General features: G+C 32.8%; 1 protein-coding gene across 10 annotated transcripts; it reads left to right on the forward strand.

The window, feature by feature from the left end:
* The first annotated feature begins 3,757 nt into the window (after positions 1-3,757).
* On the forward strand, positions 3,758-16,153 carry LOC123208954 (probable disease resistance protein At4g27220). 10 transcript variants are annotated; one of them, XM_044626626.1, is made up of 16 exons: positions 3,758-4,760; positions 4,842-5,172; positions 6,332-7,743; positions 7,968-8,394; positions 9,516-10,133; positions 11,269-11,694; positions 12,238-12,310; positions 13,582-13,653; positions 13,739-13,897; positions 14,235-14,322; positions 14,402-14,520; positions 14,633-14,717; positions 14,853-14,925; positions 15,147-15,256; positions 15,513-15,582; positions 15,681-16,153. In XM_044626626.1, the coding sequence occupies exons 1-4, from the start codon at positions 4,110-4,112 to the stop codon at positions 8,232-8,234; spliced, it is 2,661 nt and encodes an 886-aa protein (XP_044482561.1). In that variant the 5' UTR covers positions 3,758-4,109; the 3' UTR covers positions 8,235-8,394; positions 9,516-10,133; positions 11,269-11,694; positions 12,238-12,310; positions 13,582-13,653; positions 13,739-13,897; positions 14,235-14,322; positions 14,402-14,520; positions 14,633-14,717; positions 14,853-14,925; positions 15,147-15,256; positions 15,513-15,582; positions 15,681-16,153. The 10 variants fall into 10 exon arrangements, 9 of the variants coding, with proteins under 9 accessions (XP_044482561.1, XP_044482562.1, XP_044482569.1 ...); XM_044626627.1 differs by having other exon boundaries at positions 12,238-12,296; XM_044626634.1 differs by having other exon boundaries at positions 6,344-7,743.
* Positions 16,154-16,393: the final 240 nt, after the last annotated feature.

Raw genomic sequence — 16,393 nt, forward strand, 5'->3', positions numbered from 1 at the left:
GTGTAGAGTCAGATCTTGTTGATATACCGTCAGTACTGTGAGATGATGGGATGATGTCATACTCATGTTCCAGGAACTCAGTGTGCTTCATAGGTGGTGAGCCAGTGGGTGTCGTCTCTTTAATTTCACCAAAGGGAAAAATATCTTCATGAAATGTGACGTCCTTACTGATGAAGAATTTATTTGTAACCATATCATACAGACGATATCCCTTTTCTAGTGGAAGATATCTCATGAATACACAGTGAGTTGCTCGAGTGTCAAATTTGTCTGTTTGCTGAGGTTTGGTGGAGTAGCAAAGATAACCAAATACTTTTAAGTTCCTGATGTCTAGTTTCTTGCCAAAGAGGAGTTCATAAGGTGTTTTCGCACCTAGAACCTTGGTTGGCATTCTGTTGATCAGATAGGTTGTTGTGACCACACAATCTCCCCAGAATTTAGATGGAATTTTGGATTGGTGTTTGAGGGCACAAGCTACTTCCAATAAATGTCTATGTTTGCGTTCCACAACCCCTTTCTATTGTGGTGTGTAAGGGCAAGAACTTTCATGTAGAATTCCTAGAGAGTCAAGATAGGTGATGGTGGTATGGTTAAAGCAATCTTTGGTATTGTCTATTCGGATTCGCTAGACTTTGGTATGGAATTGAGTTTGGACCATGGACACAAATTTCAAGAAAAATGAGTGTGTTTGGGCTTTTGAATTCATGAGGTGTAACTATGTGGCACGTGAGAAGTCATCTACAATGGTAAGAAAATATTTGGAACCATCATAATTAGGAGTATTATAAGGTCCCCAAATGTCTAAATGTATCAATTGGAATGGTTTTGTGGTTGTAAAAGTGCTTATGGGAAAGGTATTGCGAGTTTGTTTAGCGAGAGGACAAATGGGACACTTTGGACATGAGACAGTACTCGAGTGCCCTAATCTTTGATGGGAAATAAATGACACTTTATTAATTTGATTTGTATTACACTAGGTATGAGTAATACAATTTTTATTGAATAAAGGAAGTGTCTTAGGGTCTGGTGTCCAATAGTATAACCCATGTTGTTCTTTACCCAAGCCCATCAGATTGCTAGTCGAATGGTCCTGAAATGCGCATATAGTAGGCAGAAAGGTTACTACACATTTGTTGTCTGCGCATATTTTGGATACTGAGATGAGATTGAAACCAAATGTGGGAATGCAAAGGGCATTTTTTAGTTTGAGTTTATCTAATTGGACATCTCCTATTTGTGTGGCTTGAGTTGTGGTCCCATTAGGTAATTTAACAGGTGTTGGAAGGGATAGATATTTGGTGTTGGTATAAAATTTTGGAGAACATATTATGTAATCACTAGCCCCTGAATCTATTATCCAAACATCTGGGGAAATAAATGTATTTAAGCATGAAATCGTACCTACGTAAGAAGTTGAAGTGTCACTGCCTTTTGGTATCTGATTTAGTAGCTGAATCAGTTGATCATATTGTTCAGATGAGAGTCCTGTTATAGATCCTAGATTGGTTGAAATAGCTTGATTTGCTATGGGCCCTTTTGTCTTTGTTCTGCTGGATCCAGGATGACCATGTAGCTTCCAACAAGTATCCTTGGTGTGATTACAACATTTGCAATAGTCACAATACAATTTTCCCTTTTGTCTGAGGGGCTGATTATAACTATTGAAACTATTTGGGGCTTAACAAACGTTGTTGAAAGTTTGGGAGCCAATTTGATTTTGTGTCGTGGGTGAATATGTGTCGTTAGATCTCTTGGTTTCATCTTGTCCGTTGCTTTTCCCATATAAATTAAAGCATTGTGGTAGCCCTAAATTATTTCTTTCTTCTCCAGCCACTTGTTTTCTCTGGTAGGCGTTGAACGCAGTAACTCCTTCATCTTCAGCCACTTGCTTTCTTTGCTAGGCGTTGAATGCAATAGCTCCTTCATCATGTCTAACACTTCTCTGGCTCTCATCTTGAACGACGAGGTGGTACGCTCACCATAGTGATGACGGTTCTACGAATGTGAGGATGTGAGTTCTGAAGGCGACGAACCCTTTGTTCAACCCTATTAGGAAGTGAGTCAGCCTCTCCCTCTCCTTTGCGCGTTGTATCTGTCGGAGGACTTCTGGTGGAGCTATGATCGATTCTTCAACGACGTCCAACTTGTTCCATGTAGCAGAAAGTTTGTTGAAGTAGGTCTGACACTTTGGTTGTCTTGTCGGATCTCAACAAGTGTTTGTCGCATGCTATAGACTTTCGCAAGATCCAGAGCTCCGTACATATCCTTGATGAAACCCCATAACTCGCCGACATCTTCTGTAAGTGGTAAACCTACTGCGATTTCTTCATTCAAACAATTACTAATCCAGGCTCGAACAAGCGTATTACATCCCAAAATCGAGCAAGGTCAGGTTCAGACGGCATGGGTATAGTGCTGTCTACGAACCCAATTTTGTCCTTTGCTATGAGTGCTCTTCTGAAATCCCTAGCCCATTGGGCATAATTCTCGGCTCCAGTTAAGGTTTGCTTTATAAGAACGAGTTTTGGTCCATCTAATGGTGACGCATAAAGAACATCTCTAGGCTCTGGCTTATTTTTGTTTATGGGAATCAGGCGAAAGGCCAACATTTGTTGTGAATTGGTGATTGGTTCAGAAACTTGGTTCACTATTGATGCTTCAGTGGCAGATTTTAGTGATGTAGGAACAACGGGTGTTGTCTTGATTGGCTCCATCTAATTTAATCTAGTTTTCTTTTGTGCAGGTTAATGAGACAGAGGCAAGGTTGCCTAGTATTGGATCTAGACAAAGGACAAGGATGTCTGTTTACTCGACCGAGAGAAAGAGGATAATTCAGAACTTCATTCTGATACCATGCCAAAATCAGGGAGAGCAGGGTTGGCTCATCATGGTGAACTATAAAAGCTCAGAGAATGTAAATGAAAAATATTGTATTTCTATTACTTGTTCTTCAATCTTTACATGTTATGGTTTATATACTATAAATTCTAATCCATACTTGGTAACATAATATTTGTACAAAGAAAAGGAAGAAAAATAATTTGCTTATTAATGTAGATATGATCTTTAGGGATGTGATAGCAAATAATTTGGGATATGATAGGATGATGATTTGCATGATCTCTGGAATACGATTTGTATGATTTACAGGGATGTGGATATGATTCTGATTTCCAATAGTTTTTGTCCAATCAATTATCTCTTAATAATGTTGTATATAAAAACAAATGAGGTAATCTAATTCATACAAACTAATTAGATATGATAATGGGTCGTAGAAGGTCAACTTTAGCCTAACTCATATTATATATTAATTATGTATACAAAATAATTAATAATGATAAGTTTAATATACTTTATATATTAGTAGATAGATAAATGCATTGGGTAAGCTTTAAGGTTCATTTTATTTTTGTTAGATTCCCATAACCTACTATATTGGCTGAATATTGACAACTGACCCAACAAAATGAAAACTCATATTTTGTATATGAAAAGTCATCATTCAAAGGGGCTTAAGGTGAATACTTATCATTATAATGCTGGTAAGTTTCAGAAAGTTCTGCAAATTTTGTTAATTAATTAATAATAAAGTTTGGTTTAATGCTGCTTTGCCTAATTTAATCTTGATTTTCCACCACATTGAATTATAAAATAATTAATTAATGAATTATAAATATTTTTTCTTATTTTGATGAGTTTCCACAATCAATCAATTGAATTTGGTAGAACTTTCTATCATACATAAATAATTCACACTAAAGTTAAAAGCAATTAATTCTTCTTCACTGTAATCTCTCTTCATCATCTTCATTTTTCTTCTCTCTCAATCATTCAGAAATATTTTCACTCACAAACCTCTCTGAAACTAGTTCCCCTGATTTCTTCAGTTTGCACCTTTATTTCAGAATCTTTTTGCCCTATTTCTACTTCTTTTTTTTTCTGTTTCAATATTTCTTATTTCTTCAACCAAAAAAAAAAAAAAACACTTTTTGCTTTCAGCTATTTCTCGATTACTAGAAAGAATTATCATTTCTCGTATTTATAGTTAATTATTTCCATCTGATCTACTTCTCTTCTGTTTTTCAAACTTGAAAAAAGTTTAAAAAATGGTTGATGTTGCCGGGGATGTTTGCGGTGTGGTGAGTGCTGTCCTTGAGGTTGGCAAGTGGTTGGCTGGTCCAATTTGGCGTCCATGTAAGTACTTGTACAACTACACTACCAATTTCAAAAATCTGGAAATGGAAGTTGATAAGTTGAAGAACACAAGAGATGAAGTTGAGCGTAAGATTATTGCTGCTGAAAGAAATGTGGAAGTGATCAAACAAAATGTTAAGGACTGGCAGAAAAATGTGGGGGAGACCATTACTAAAGCAGAGCAATTGATTCAAGAGAAAGAAATCGACTCGCGTTGTTTCAAAGGATTGTCCCCCAACTTCATCATTCACTACAAACAAAGCAGGAAAGCTTTTAAATTGAAGCGGGATGATATTGATCCACTCCTCCAGCAAGAAGGGGAATTGAGTCCAGTTTCCTACCAAACTAATCCACCAGACATCTGGCTTAGACCTAGTGAAAATTATTTGGCTTTTGAATCAAGAAACTCCACTGTAAAGAATGTATGGGATGCTTTAAATGATGAGAATGTCTTCATGATTGGTGTTTATGGGATGGGTGGTCTTGGGAAGACCACGCTTGTAGAGGAACTTGGTAGGAAAGCCGAGAAGGATAAGCTCTTTGAGGACATTGTTTTTCTTGAGGTAAAGAAACATTCAACACGATATTGTTTATCAGTCTTTATTATCTGGTTCTGAATGTTCATATATTATCTTGTCTTGCAGGTTTCAGAGTCTCCTGATGTAAACAAGATTCAGACAACAATTGGAAACAAATTGGGTCTAAAATTCAAAAACGAAAACGAAAGTGAAATGGCAAATAAGATATATTTAAGAATGAAGGACAAGAATATTCTTCTAATTCTAGATAACATTTGGGAACCTCTAGAATTTGAAAAGACGATAGGAATTCCTTGCGGAGCTGATCGTGGAAGAAATAAACTTTTGTTCACAACAAGAAACTTAGATGTGTTGGAGAGGATGGGCTCCACAAATAATTTCCAGATCGGCATTTTAAATGAAGAAGAAGCTTGGACACTATTTACCAAAATGGCAGGTAACTGTGTTATAGAATTTTCACTTGTATGTTTTCCAGATCAACACATTTTTACTCTTTTTTTTTTAATTATTTGTTGTGCTTTGACGTGAATATTAAAAGACTAAGGTAATTATAATATGAACAAATTTGAACTTCAAATTTTAATTTCACTTGTGTTCTTGATAGAAAATATTACAATTTAGTTATACTATATTTATGCTCAAGATTAGGAGTGGATTTGATCCAGGCTATTTCAAATTGAATCTATAGTTCAGATCAAACGAGTCAATTTTAACTTAGTGTTTTAGATTAGTAGCTCAACTTAAGATTGACTTATTTATTCGTTTAATATTATTGTTTATCCTATCGATGACATTGTTAACTCTAAAAATACTGTTGAGTATTGACAATGTTGTAGCTCTCCAGTGACATTGTTCATTAGCTTGAATGAGTTCAAATAGAAAACTATGCCTTTGATCCAAGCTCGAGTAAACCTCAAGTTCGGTCGGATCAAATCCACCCCTACTCTAGACATCAAATTTTTATCTTTGATTTTATTGTGTTAATTGTTCTCCTAAAAGTAAATACTTTTATATTTTCATTAATAGAGTTTATTTTTTAGTGAAAAAGTGTTATTTATGTTAATTAGGGGTGGGAAAGTGTTTTAAGGTCAAACCTTGGGTGGAAAATGTAATTTACTCAACGCAATATTTTGACTTGCATTATAAAGTTATATAAAAATTTATGTAATGTGAAGACTTTAAACAATTATGATGCTTGAATCCGAATAAACATGAATAAACATAAATTTTTGAACATGAATAAACATAAATTTTTCCACTGAATTTGTTTATGAATAAATAACCTTAAAAACCTATTTTACTCTTGTTTGTTAAATCAACCTACTTTGTATTCAAGATATTAATTCATATCTTTTTCAAACACTTTGAGAGAGGCACTATTTGCCACTTATTATGTTACTAGTGTCCAATTATAGATTTTTTAAAATAAAAATTTAAGAGGAATTATATTTGATAATATAAAGTGGGATTCATTTAGATTAAAAAATATTTGATGGATTTATTTGGAAAAGATTGAAATTCAACATTTAGAACTTTTCTTGTTTTTAAATCTAAAGTATGTATGTAAATAGAAAATGCAATTTATATAATCCTAGATGTGTTTGCAGGAAATATTATCCAAACACGTGAATTGCATTCTCTACCAAATGATATATGCAAGGAATGCAAAGGATTACCTATTGTCATCTGTACAATAGCTAAAGCATTAAAAAACAAGAGTCGTCCATATGATTGGAATTATGCATTGCAAGAATTGAGAGCACCTTCTCCAGCAAAGTTTACAAGCTTCCTAGAAGAGGATTACACAAAGATCGCCTTAAGTTACAAGTATTTAAGAGATGATGAACTTAAGAAAATGTTTTTAATTTCTAGTCTAATGGAAAATAATACTTCCATTTCAGACTTGTTCAGACATGTTGTGTGTTTGGATGTATTTGATGGAGTTAATTTGACAATGAAAGAAGCACGAGATAGACTAGATAAATTGGTTTGTGACCTCAAAGATGCTTGTTTATTGCTTGACGGGTTCAAAAGCGGCCAATTTGCTATGCATGATGTTGTTCGTGTTGTTGCCATAACAATTGCATATGTAGATCACCATGTGTTTACACCAAGAAATGACATTGAACGGGATTGGAAAAATAGAGACAAACTCAAGAAATGCACAAAGATCTCGTTACCTGGTAATAGTACTATTATTAGTCAACTTTGGCCTAACGATTTTGATTGTCCAAATCTTGAATATTTCCATATGACCAATATGCGGAACTCTTCTTTGGAAATCCCAGAGGACTTCTTCACAAAGATGCCAAAGCTTAGAGTGTTGAATTTGGATGGACTACAACAATCGTCATTGCCATCATCAATTGATATTTTGGCAAACCTACAAACATTGTGTTTAGATTATAGCAAAGTTGAAGATGTTGTTGTTATTGGAAGACTTAAGAAGTTAAAGGTCCTTAGCTTGCTATGTTCTAACATTAAGGAGTTTCCTATGGAAATGGGTCAATTGACTCAACTAAGACTATTAGATTTGAGCGATTGCTATGATTTGAAAGTTATAGCTCCAAATGTGTTATCAAAATTATCCCAATTGGAAGAACTTTATTTAAAGGGATGCTGTATTCAGTGGAAGATTGAAGTACTAGAGCAATTAAAACTTTTGTCTAGTCTTAGCAGTTTAGAATTGGATATTGAAGATGAAAAGGTTTTGCCTAAAAACTTCATTTCCAGAGAGCTTATAAGGTACAATATATCAGTGGGAGATTGGTCGTTCACAGATTTACTATTTGGTGAACATGAGCACTTGAGGATGTTAGAATTGATAATCGATCCTACCATCAACTTAGAAGAATTATGTGTAATAAAAAATGTTGAACTCTTATGCTTAGCTGAATATTTAGATGATGAGAATGAGAACGAGGACGAGGACGAGGACGAGGACAATCTTAAGCCTTCAAAATTCAATTTGCAGTCAACTGAAATCACACCACTTTTTAACAAAAAGGTTTGATTTGCTATAACTTTTTGTACTTGTCTATTATATATATTCTTATTTTCTTTTAGTTTTATTCTCATTTGTTAACATATAGTTGTAGTATTCTCACTTGCATTTTTTTTACTAGTGACTTAAATTTTCAGATTCAGTTCAATTTCATTATCAAGTACTATTCTTTAATTTTTCTCATATGAGTTCACAAATAATGAAGCAATAATTAACTTTGAATGTAGGTTATCTTTCCTGATTTAAAGGTCTTGGCATTGAAGAATATTATTTCTAGAAAGATTTGGGACAGCGAACTTCCATCATCCTCCTTTCAAAAATTGAAAGAATTGATATTGCGGAGATGTACAAAGATAAAATTTGTGTTTCCTTATGCCATAACCAAGAACCTCCAGCAACTCCAATACCTTGAGATAAAGGATTGTATTGATTTAAGAGGAAATTGTTGCTATAGAAGAAATAACAGAAGCAGCTGCCTGTTTTGTCTTTCCTGAAGTAACCTCTTTGAAGCTTGAAAATCTACCGGAACTTGCAACTTTTTATCCTGGAATACATACTTTGGAATGCCCAAAGTTGAAAAAGTTGGAGGTGAAAAATTGTGACAAATTTAAGATGTTGAATTCAGAACCAAATTCTTTGTGCTTGGACCATAAGGTATGAGTATCTAATTTGGTTCCTCTTTGAATGTTAAAAAACCTTCTTTATACATATAAATTTGAAACAACTGAATTATCTCTTTCCTTTTTTTTTTTTTGGTAATGCTCAGTGTTCTGAAAATTTGTTTACCATTAATAGTGAACTTATATAGAAGTAAATTCAACTGATTGTTGATGTTTCCAACAGACAAAGTAGGCATCTTAAAGGAATTCCAACTCCCTCAATCTTCACTTTTTGAAAATTTTACTGAAATTTATGTAAAGTCTCATAATTAAGATTTTTCAAAAACAAATTTAAAGATAAATTTAATTAGTAGTTTTCGAAAACAGCATTTGAACTTTTTAATTTTTATATTGATTTGAAATTTAAAAAATAAATAATCAAAGGCTTCAACTAATAAGCAATTTGATGATTTGATGATTATTTCAAAATCATCAAATTGCACATTGATATCTAATTTAGTACTCATTGTATTACTTATTTCAAAATTTTATCAACATGATTTGGTAGTGGACAAGAATAAAAATCAGTTTAATTTTGAAACAAATTATTATATTAGGGTAATTGCCAATTTGATATGTATTGAATTCTTTGTATGTATAAATTTGTAAGAAAAAGGAATAGAAGCGACAAATTAGCTAAGACATAAATTTTAAAAAATAAATAGAGTACAGATCAAGCAATTCACCGAACAGTTGGTGAACAATAATAACAACTTCTACAAATTCTAACTGTCTCTCCTTTTTCTTTTTTGATGAAGCTTAGTGAGATGAATTTTTTTTCATTAATATTGAACTTAAATACTAGAAGAATTCTAATCGCCTCAATCTTCAGTTTTTGAAAATTTTTATTATCATTTATGTAAAATAGATCATTTCAAAATGAGGAAACATGATCAAAAAACAAAATTAAACAATTAAGATTTTTCAAAAAAAAATTTAAAAGATATATTTAATTTGTAGTTTTCGAAAACAGCTTTTGAACTATTTAATTTTTATATTGATTTTAAATTTAAAAAATAAATAATTGAAGGCTTCAACTAATAAGCCATTAACTAAACTTTTGTTTTAAGAATATATTTAAAAAGCTGATTGGATTTTGCTTTGATGGTTATGTAGATCAACCATGATCTGGAGGAATTTGAATTAAAGACTCAGAGCACAAGGATTAGTTGGAGGCGTCATTCTAATACTTGGACGCGTTATTCTAATACTTTGAGGCGTAAATCTAATGCTCTTACAATCTCAGATGATAAGTCAGCAAACATTCCACTTCAACTCCTTCAAGGATTTCAAAGTCTGGAAGAGCTCAAACTACGTGGCTGTGAATACAAAGAAATTAAGAGTGTATTTGATCTTCCAAATCTTAATTTTCTACATGTAGAGCAGTGTAGCAAATTGGTGAGTCTAGTGCCATCATCATCTTCAATGGCTAGAAGCTTGGAACAGTTGAAAGAATTGAACATATCTGATTGTGGAATGCTGGCTGAAATATTAGAAAATAAGAGAGATGTAACAACAATTGAAATTGTTTTTCAAAAATTGACCAAGTTGTCACTTGATCGGTTAGAAAGTCTCACATGCTTCTGCTCAGGGAATCACTCTCTTAATTTTCCATCATTGGAAAATTTAATTATTACAAAATGTCCCAACATGAACACTTTCTTCAGAGAAATCTCAAACGTTTCAGAATTTACTTTGCAGTCCAATGAAATGACGCCATTTTTTAACCAAAAGGTTTGATTTATGATAACTTCTTGTACTTCTCTATTATGCAGTCTTATATTCTCTTATGGTTAGTCTCATTTGTTAGTTGTAGTATTCAATTATTTGTTATATATGCTTAGTTTCCTTTTTCTTTTTTCAGGTGAATTAAATTTTCAGTTCAATTTTACTAGTAACTATTCATTTCATTAATTCATGCTTGATTTTGTAGTTAATATTTTTAGAGACAAAAAAAATACATTGTTAATATTATTGCATGTCATAATAAATCCATAAGATTTTCTCAAGGGTTCTTAAATGTTGAAACAATAATTAACTTTAAATTTTTATATTTAATTCGTAGTTTTCGAAAGCAGCTTTTGAACTTTTTAATTTTTATAATGATTTTAAATTTAAAAAATAAATAATTGAAGGCTTCAACAAAGAAGCCACTAACTAAACTTTTGTTTTAAGAATATAATTAAAAAGTTGATTGGATTTTGTTTTGATGGTTTTGTAGATAAACCATGATTGACTCAGTGACTTCTAAAAATTTCATCCCTATTTCTTACAGAAAAATATTAAAAGAAAAAAATAAAAATCCTTGATAATAATTAACTTAAAATACATCATCATAAATAATTAACAAAATTTAATATACTAAATTATATGTGAATAATAGGAAATTATAATTAATTTCATAATTTATTATAGTGATAAATTTTTTATTTAATTGTTTGTTATATATGCTTATTTTTCTTTTTTCTGGTGCATTAAATTTTTAGTTCAATTTTACTAGTAAGAACTTTTAGTTCAAGTTGTCACTTAACGAAAAGGTGATAACTTGTTGTACTTTGCTATTATGCTTTTTTATATTCTCTTATGCTTATTCTCATTTGTTAGTTGTAGTATTCAATTATTTGTTATATGCTTATTTTCCTTTTTGCATTTCTTTTTAATTTTTCAAGTGAATTAAATTTCTTTTTTAATTCATGCTTGCATCAATTTCACTAGAAAGTATTGATTTCATTAATTCATGCTTGCTTCCGTAGTTAATATTTTTAGAGACAAAAAAAATACATTGTTAATATTATGGAATGTCATGATAAGTGCATGAGTCAATTATTTCTTTTTAAGATTTTGAAACAACAATTAACTTTGATTGCAGGTTCACTTTCATGATTTAAAGGTCTTAGAATTGAAGAATATTAGTTTTGAAAAGATTTGCGACAATCAACTTTCAACTTCTTCTTATCAAAATTTGACACACTTGACCTTATTTGAATGTGATAAAATAAAATATGTGTTCCCTTTGTCAATAGCCAAAAGCCTCCAACAACTTCAATACCTTGAGTTAACGAGTTGTAAGGTTTTAGAGAGAATTGTTGCTCCAGAAGAAGGAACAGAAGCAATTATCAATTTTTTCTTTCCACAAGTAAGCACAGTGAAGCTTCAATTTCTACCAGAGTTTACAGATTTCTATCCTGGAACACATACTTCAGAATGGCCAAAATTGAAAAAGTTGGTGGTTGAAGATTGTGGTAAATTTAAGATGTTGACTTCAGAGCCAAATTTCCTATGCTTTGACCAAAAGGTACAAGAATCCACTTTTATTCCCTTTTTTTTTTTTATAAAAATTGTCTATATTATATTACGTAAATTCAAAACAATTGACTCAGTGACTTCTAAAAATTCCATCCCTATTTCTTACAGAAAAATATTAAAGGAAAGAAAATAAAAATCCTCAATAATAATTAACTTAAAATCCATACAAAATTTAATATACTAAATTATATGTGAATATTATAATTAATTTAATAATTTAATATAGTGATTAATTTTTTTATTGAAAAAATTAAGAATAGTTTTTTTTTTTTAAAACCGTGTGGGCTAATAGCTTTTCTCTGCTTGGCTTGAAATAGTTTTATCTTTCAAATTTTTTAATTAATTTAATAACTTAAAATACATCAAATTGCATGTGACACTTCACCATTGATATTTAATTTGGTACTCATTAGTAGTGCACATTATATTACTCAAATTGGCAATTACCCTAATATAATAATTTCTTTCAAAATTAAACTGATTTTTATTCTTGTTGATAGGTATAAAGCTATTTTTGTTTTTGCTTGTGCAGATATGATGATGGAAGTCAGTAAAAGAGAGGAGATAGGCACTGTCTGGATCCAGATGTAGGTACTTACACGAAGGTGTCTTCAACATACTTATCTTGTTTATATCAGATGTATTGTTCTATATGCGGTTGCTACATGTATGAAATATTCATGACATGGACATGTGTTACTACCTCATTGGGTATAGTCCTGAGGTCGAGAGGTAGGTTTTTTTAATTGCAATGGCTGTGTTTATAAGTACTTTGTATCCTTTCATACATAAATACGTTTCTATTTAATTTCATCTTATTTATCGATTCGTTATGTTGCAACAACTGTTTTTTGATCAATCAGTGCACCTATATCGAATCCTTATCATCAAGTATTCTCCAAAATGATAGTATACTGAATTCTTAGGATTAGCTTTGTAAATTTTTTGTAGCAACGTAAAAGAAGATGATTACATACTCAGGATATAAATTCCTAAATGATATGTTTAAATTCACTTTTTAAATCATATAAAAGTGGTGGCTGCAGAAAGCTTCTCACTTTCTGGTGGCTAAGGTTATGATATTTAATTGATTGCTGTGATTTTAGGTTCTTCTTTCAGTTTATTCTACTTTTTGTAGTGCACCTTGCCTTCATATCCATGTTACGGTTTTTGGCATCTGTCAGCCAAACTCTGGCTGCTGCTATGAGAGCTGGTGTTTTTGCTTTATAGTAGTCCTAATTTTTGGTGGTTTTGTTATCACACATGGTTAGACTACTTGGACCTTATCCAATTTGATTTCAAAATCATCTTTGAAAAGGATACACTTGTGCTATGTCCTTGGTTGCAGCCTCATGCTAGGGTGGTTGAAGTGGGGCTTTCGGGTTTCCCCTCTTTCATATGGAAAGATAGGCCTTTTAGTAAATGAATTTTTTGCTCCTCGGTGGTAAAAGGTGGGCTTTCATAGGAACACTTTTTGGTCCCTCTAATCAAGAAAATTATGCAACAATCTTGTCAGCTAATGAAACTATTTCTTATATTTATAGACAGAATTTTGTTTTACCAATGGTAGTGTTTGTGCTGCCCAAAAACACTACAATTGGGTACTTGAAAGCCATGGGTTATTAAACTTTGATGAATTTTATTTCAAATAAATCACTGTTAGTCTTGCATTATGTGAATAACTATAATTTAAAAGGAAATTGATATACTTTTGATTCATTGTGCCATTATCTTAAACTGATTGAAGTGATCATGACATATTGAAACTAATGGTATTCTTATTCATTCGGAGAGAAGTAATATTTTTTGTTTTAATGTAAGAGTTTGAACCCATATCTGCATAATAATGCTCCAATTTTTTACTTTGTGTTATCAGGCAGGATCGAGCAAAGGCTGTTGAGATTCTTGTCAAGGAGATTACTCAGCTCCTCACTCTTGATAACTTTAGGTGAGTACACCACCATTCTTTTTAATTGGTATGTTATGCTATGAAATTTTTTACCTAATCTTTTCTGTTGGCAATTTGTGGTCAGGCAAAATAAACATTTTTCCAAGTATGGAGACACAAAATCGGCTCGTCATATTATGCTTGTAGAACTCAAAAAGCTAATTGAAGCAAACCCACTGTTTCGTGACAAGCTTACATTCTCAGCCTTCAAAAGTTCACGACTAAGGATATTGATAAACCAGAGGTTTTTCTTGAATCTTTTGATAGCAGTTAATTTCTCATTTGTGCCATTGTCCTGTTGGCTGAGGTTTTTTGGTGAAAACAAAACCTAGAAAATGCATTTTAAAATTATTTATGTTTATTGGTATGTTATATATTAGTTGAGTTGTACTTTGGGTTTGCGTTTTTGATATATTTTAGACTTGCAGATGATATACCTCCTCTTGATGAGAGTTATTTTCTAAAACTTGCTTCTTTTTAAAATCTTCTTAGTTTAAATTGGCAGCATCAATTTTGCAAGAATCCTCATCCGAATCCTGATATTAAGACACTCTTCACTGATCATTCTTGCAATCCTACAGCTAAAGGAGCTCGTCCTCCACCTACAAGCACCCCCTTGTGGGACCAATTCCTAAAGCTGGTACTTTTCCGCCTATTGGTGCTCATGGTGTGAGTAATTTGCATCTATCCACCAGATACAACATTGGTTCATGCTCAAATAACAATTGTCATGTGTCTTACGGTGCAGCCATTTCAGACTGTTGTTTCCCCATCTCCTCGTGCTGCTGTTGGTTGGATGTCAAACAGTAGTCCTTCCTTACCTCGTCCTGCTGTGGCCTCCTAGTCCTGTTCAGTCTTCTAGCGCTGGTAAGGATGTTTGTTATTGCGTAGTTTGCATTGCTTTTCCCCCTGCTTTAGGCTTAATATGTTTGGTTGAATTACTATTTATTTATTTTTATTGGGATTTTTGAAACATCAGGCCAACAGGTATGACTGGGATGGATCATTAATCAGCTGATTCAGAGAATTTGATGAAGCGTATCCGCACTGGCCAATCTGTTGAGGTGTGGATGAGTTAGATAATCTTTTGTTTTTTAAAGCTTGATAGCTTCTATAAAATTCTAAATGATCTTTATATCAGTTGCTTGTTGCAATTCTCTTGGTTGATTCCCACTTCAATGATTGTTTGGTGTCTGTAGGTGTCTTTTTTTGGTGTAGCACATACTCCCAATGTATATTTTCAAGACAACATCACTAAAGCTATTCTTTTAGGTAAAAAATAGAAAATAGAAAATAGCTATTTTTTCTGGTGCGAACCCTCAAGCAGGGATCTAATGTCATGAGCATGGATTTCCATCCACAACAACAAACTATTCTTTTAGGTAAAGAAATAGAAAATGACTACTGATGAATTTTTTATCACTGAAAAATTTATATAACTTTTTCCACAGATTTTTTGTTATTGATTGAAATTTGTGCTTTTCGATCTGTAGTGGGGACAAATGTTGGTGACATTAGCCTTTGGGAGGTGGGATCCCTGGCAAGGCTGGTACACAAGTCTTTCAAGGTTTGGGACATATCAGCTGCTTCGATGCCATTGCAGGTATTCACCATCTTAACTTCCTATGAGTACAATGCAGAAAATCTTCCTCCTTTATCAATGTGACCTTGACAATGAATTTAATAATAGTGGGTAGTAACTGTTACTTATATAAATCCACCCTAGTACTTATTAAAGTTGGATTTAGTATACTTGCTGGCTTGACTGCCAAACACTTTAATATTAACCATGATTGACAATTTAGGAAGATAAGAATGGGCTGATTCTTGTCTCTACATTAATTAACTTGTACTACCAGATGGCTTTGTTGAATGATGCTCCGATATCAGTGAATAGGAGTGTTTGGGGGCCAGATGGACTTATGCTTGGTATGTATATGCTTTCTTTGCTGGTGACTATGAATCATATACTTAGTTCAGTGTACTTAACATTTTCTCTTAATCAAATTGCGCTTTGTCTATGATAGGACCCAAGTTTATGTAAGAAAGAAGGCTAAAACCGAAGCAATGGGAAGAGAGGGAAGGGCAACAGGAAGCAAAGATTCTGGAGCTTGACACCAAGTTGAAGCAGATTCAGTTCAGGATTCACAACAACTCAAGAAAAGGGCAATAACAGAATAACGGTTTCAACGGAATGAGGGGACCACGGGTACATTGAAGAATGATGTGGCAGCAGTTGAAGATAGAAGTGAATTGGAGGGAAAAGAGCATTATATGAAGCGGGAAAGGAAAGGAAAGGAAAGTAAAGGGGTTAAGCAGAAATTGAGGAAATACAGGGAATTTAGGGAGAGATCCAGCCTCTCTAGTGCTGGAGTTGTATGAGTGCTGAGGGAAGGGTTGTACTCTGTATTGATGATTTGTATCAGTATTATTGTTGTGGAATAGTAGAGACCAGTAATGAATTCAAGATTTCCTTTAATCATAATTCTTCCATATATCATTTCTATTCTTGCATATTGAGTTAGTATTGCCATTTACATTCTTGTTATTGTGCTTGGAAGATTGGTGATTAGTGGTGATTGTAATTGGAGTATTGCAGTAGTTTGTCTAGAGGTGATGTGTTGCTGGAGAAGTTCACTGGGTTGACTGGAATCTCACCAATTGGTATCAGAGCATGACTCAGATGGAGTCGAGGGTGAAAGGTCTGAAGGGTGAGGTGAAGTCAATGAAAGGAGAAGTA

The sequence above is a fragment of the Mangifera indica genome, chromosome 2 (assembly GCF_011075055.1).
Source record: "Mangifera indica cultivar Alphonso chromosome 2, CATAS_Mindica_2.1, whole genome shotgun sequence".
Lineage (NCBI taxonomy): Eukaryota > Viridiplantae > Streptophyta > Magnoliopsida > Sapindales > Anacardiaceae > Mangifera > Mangifera indica.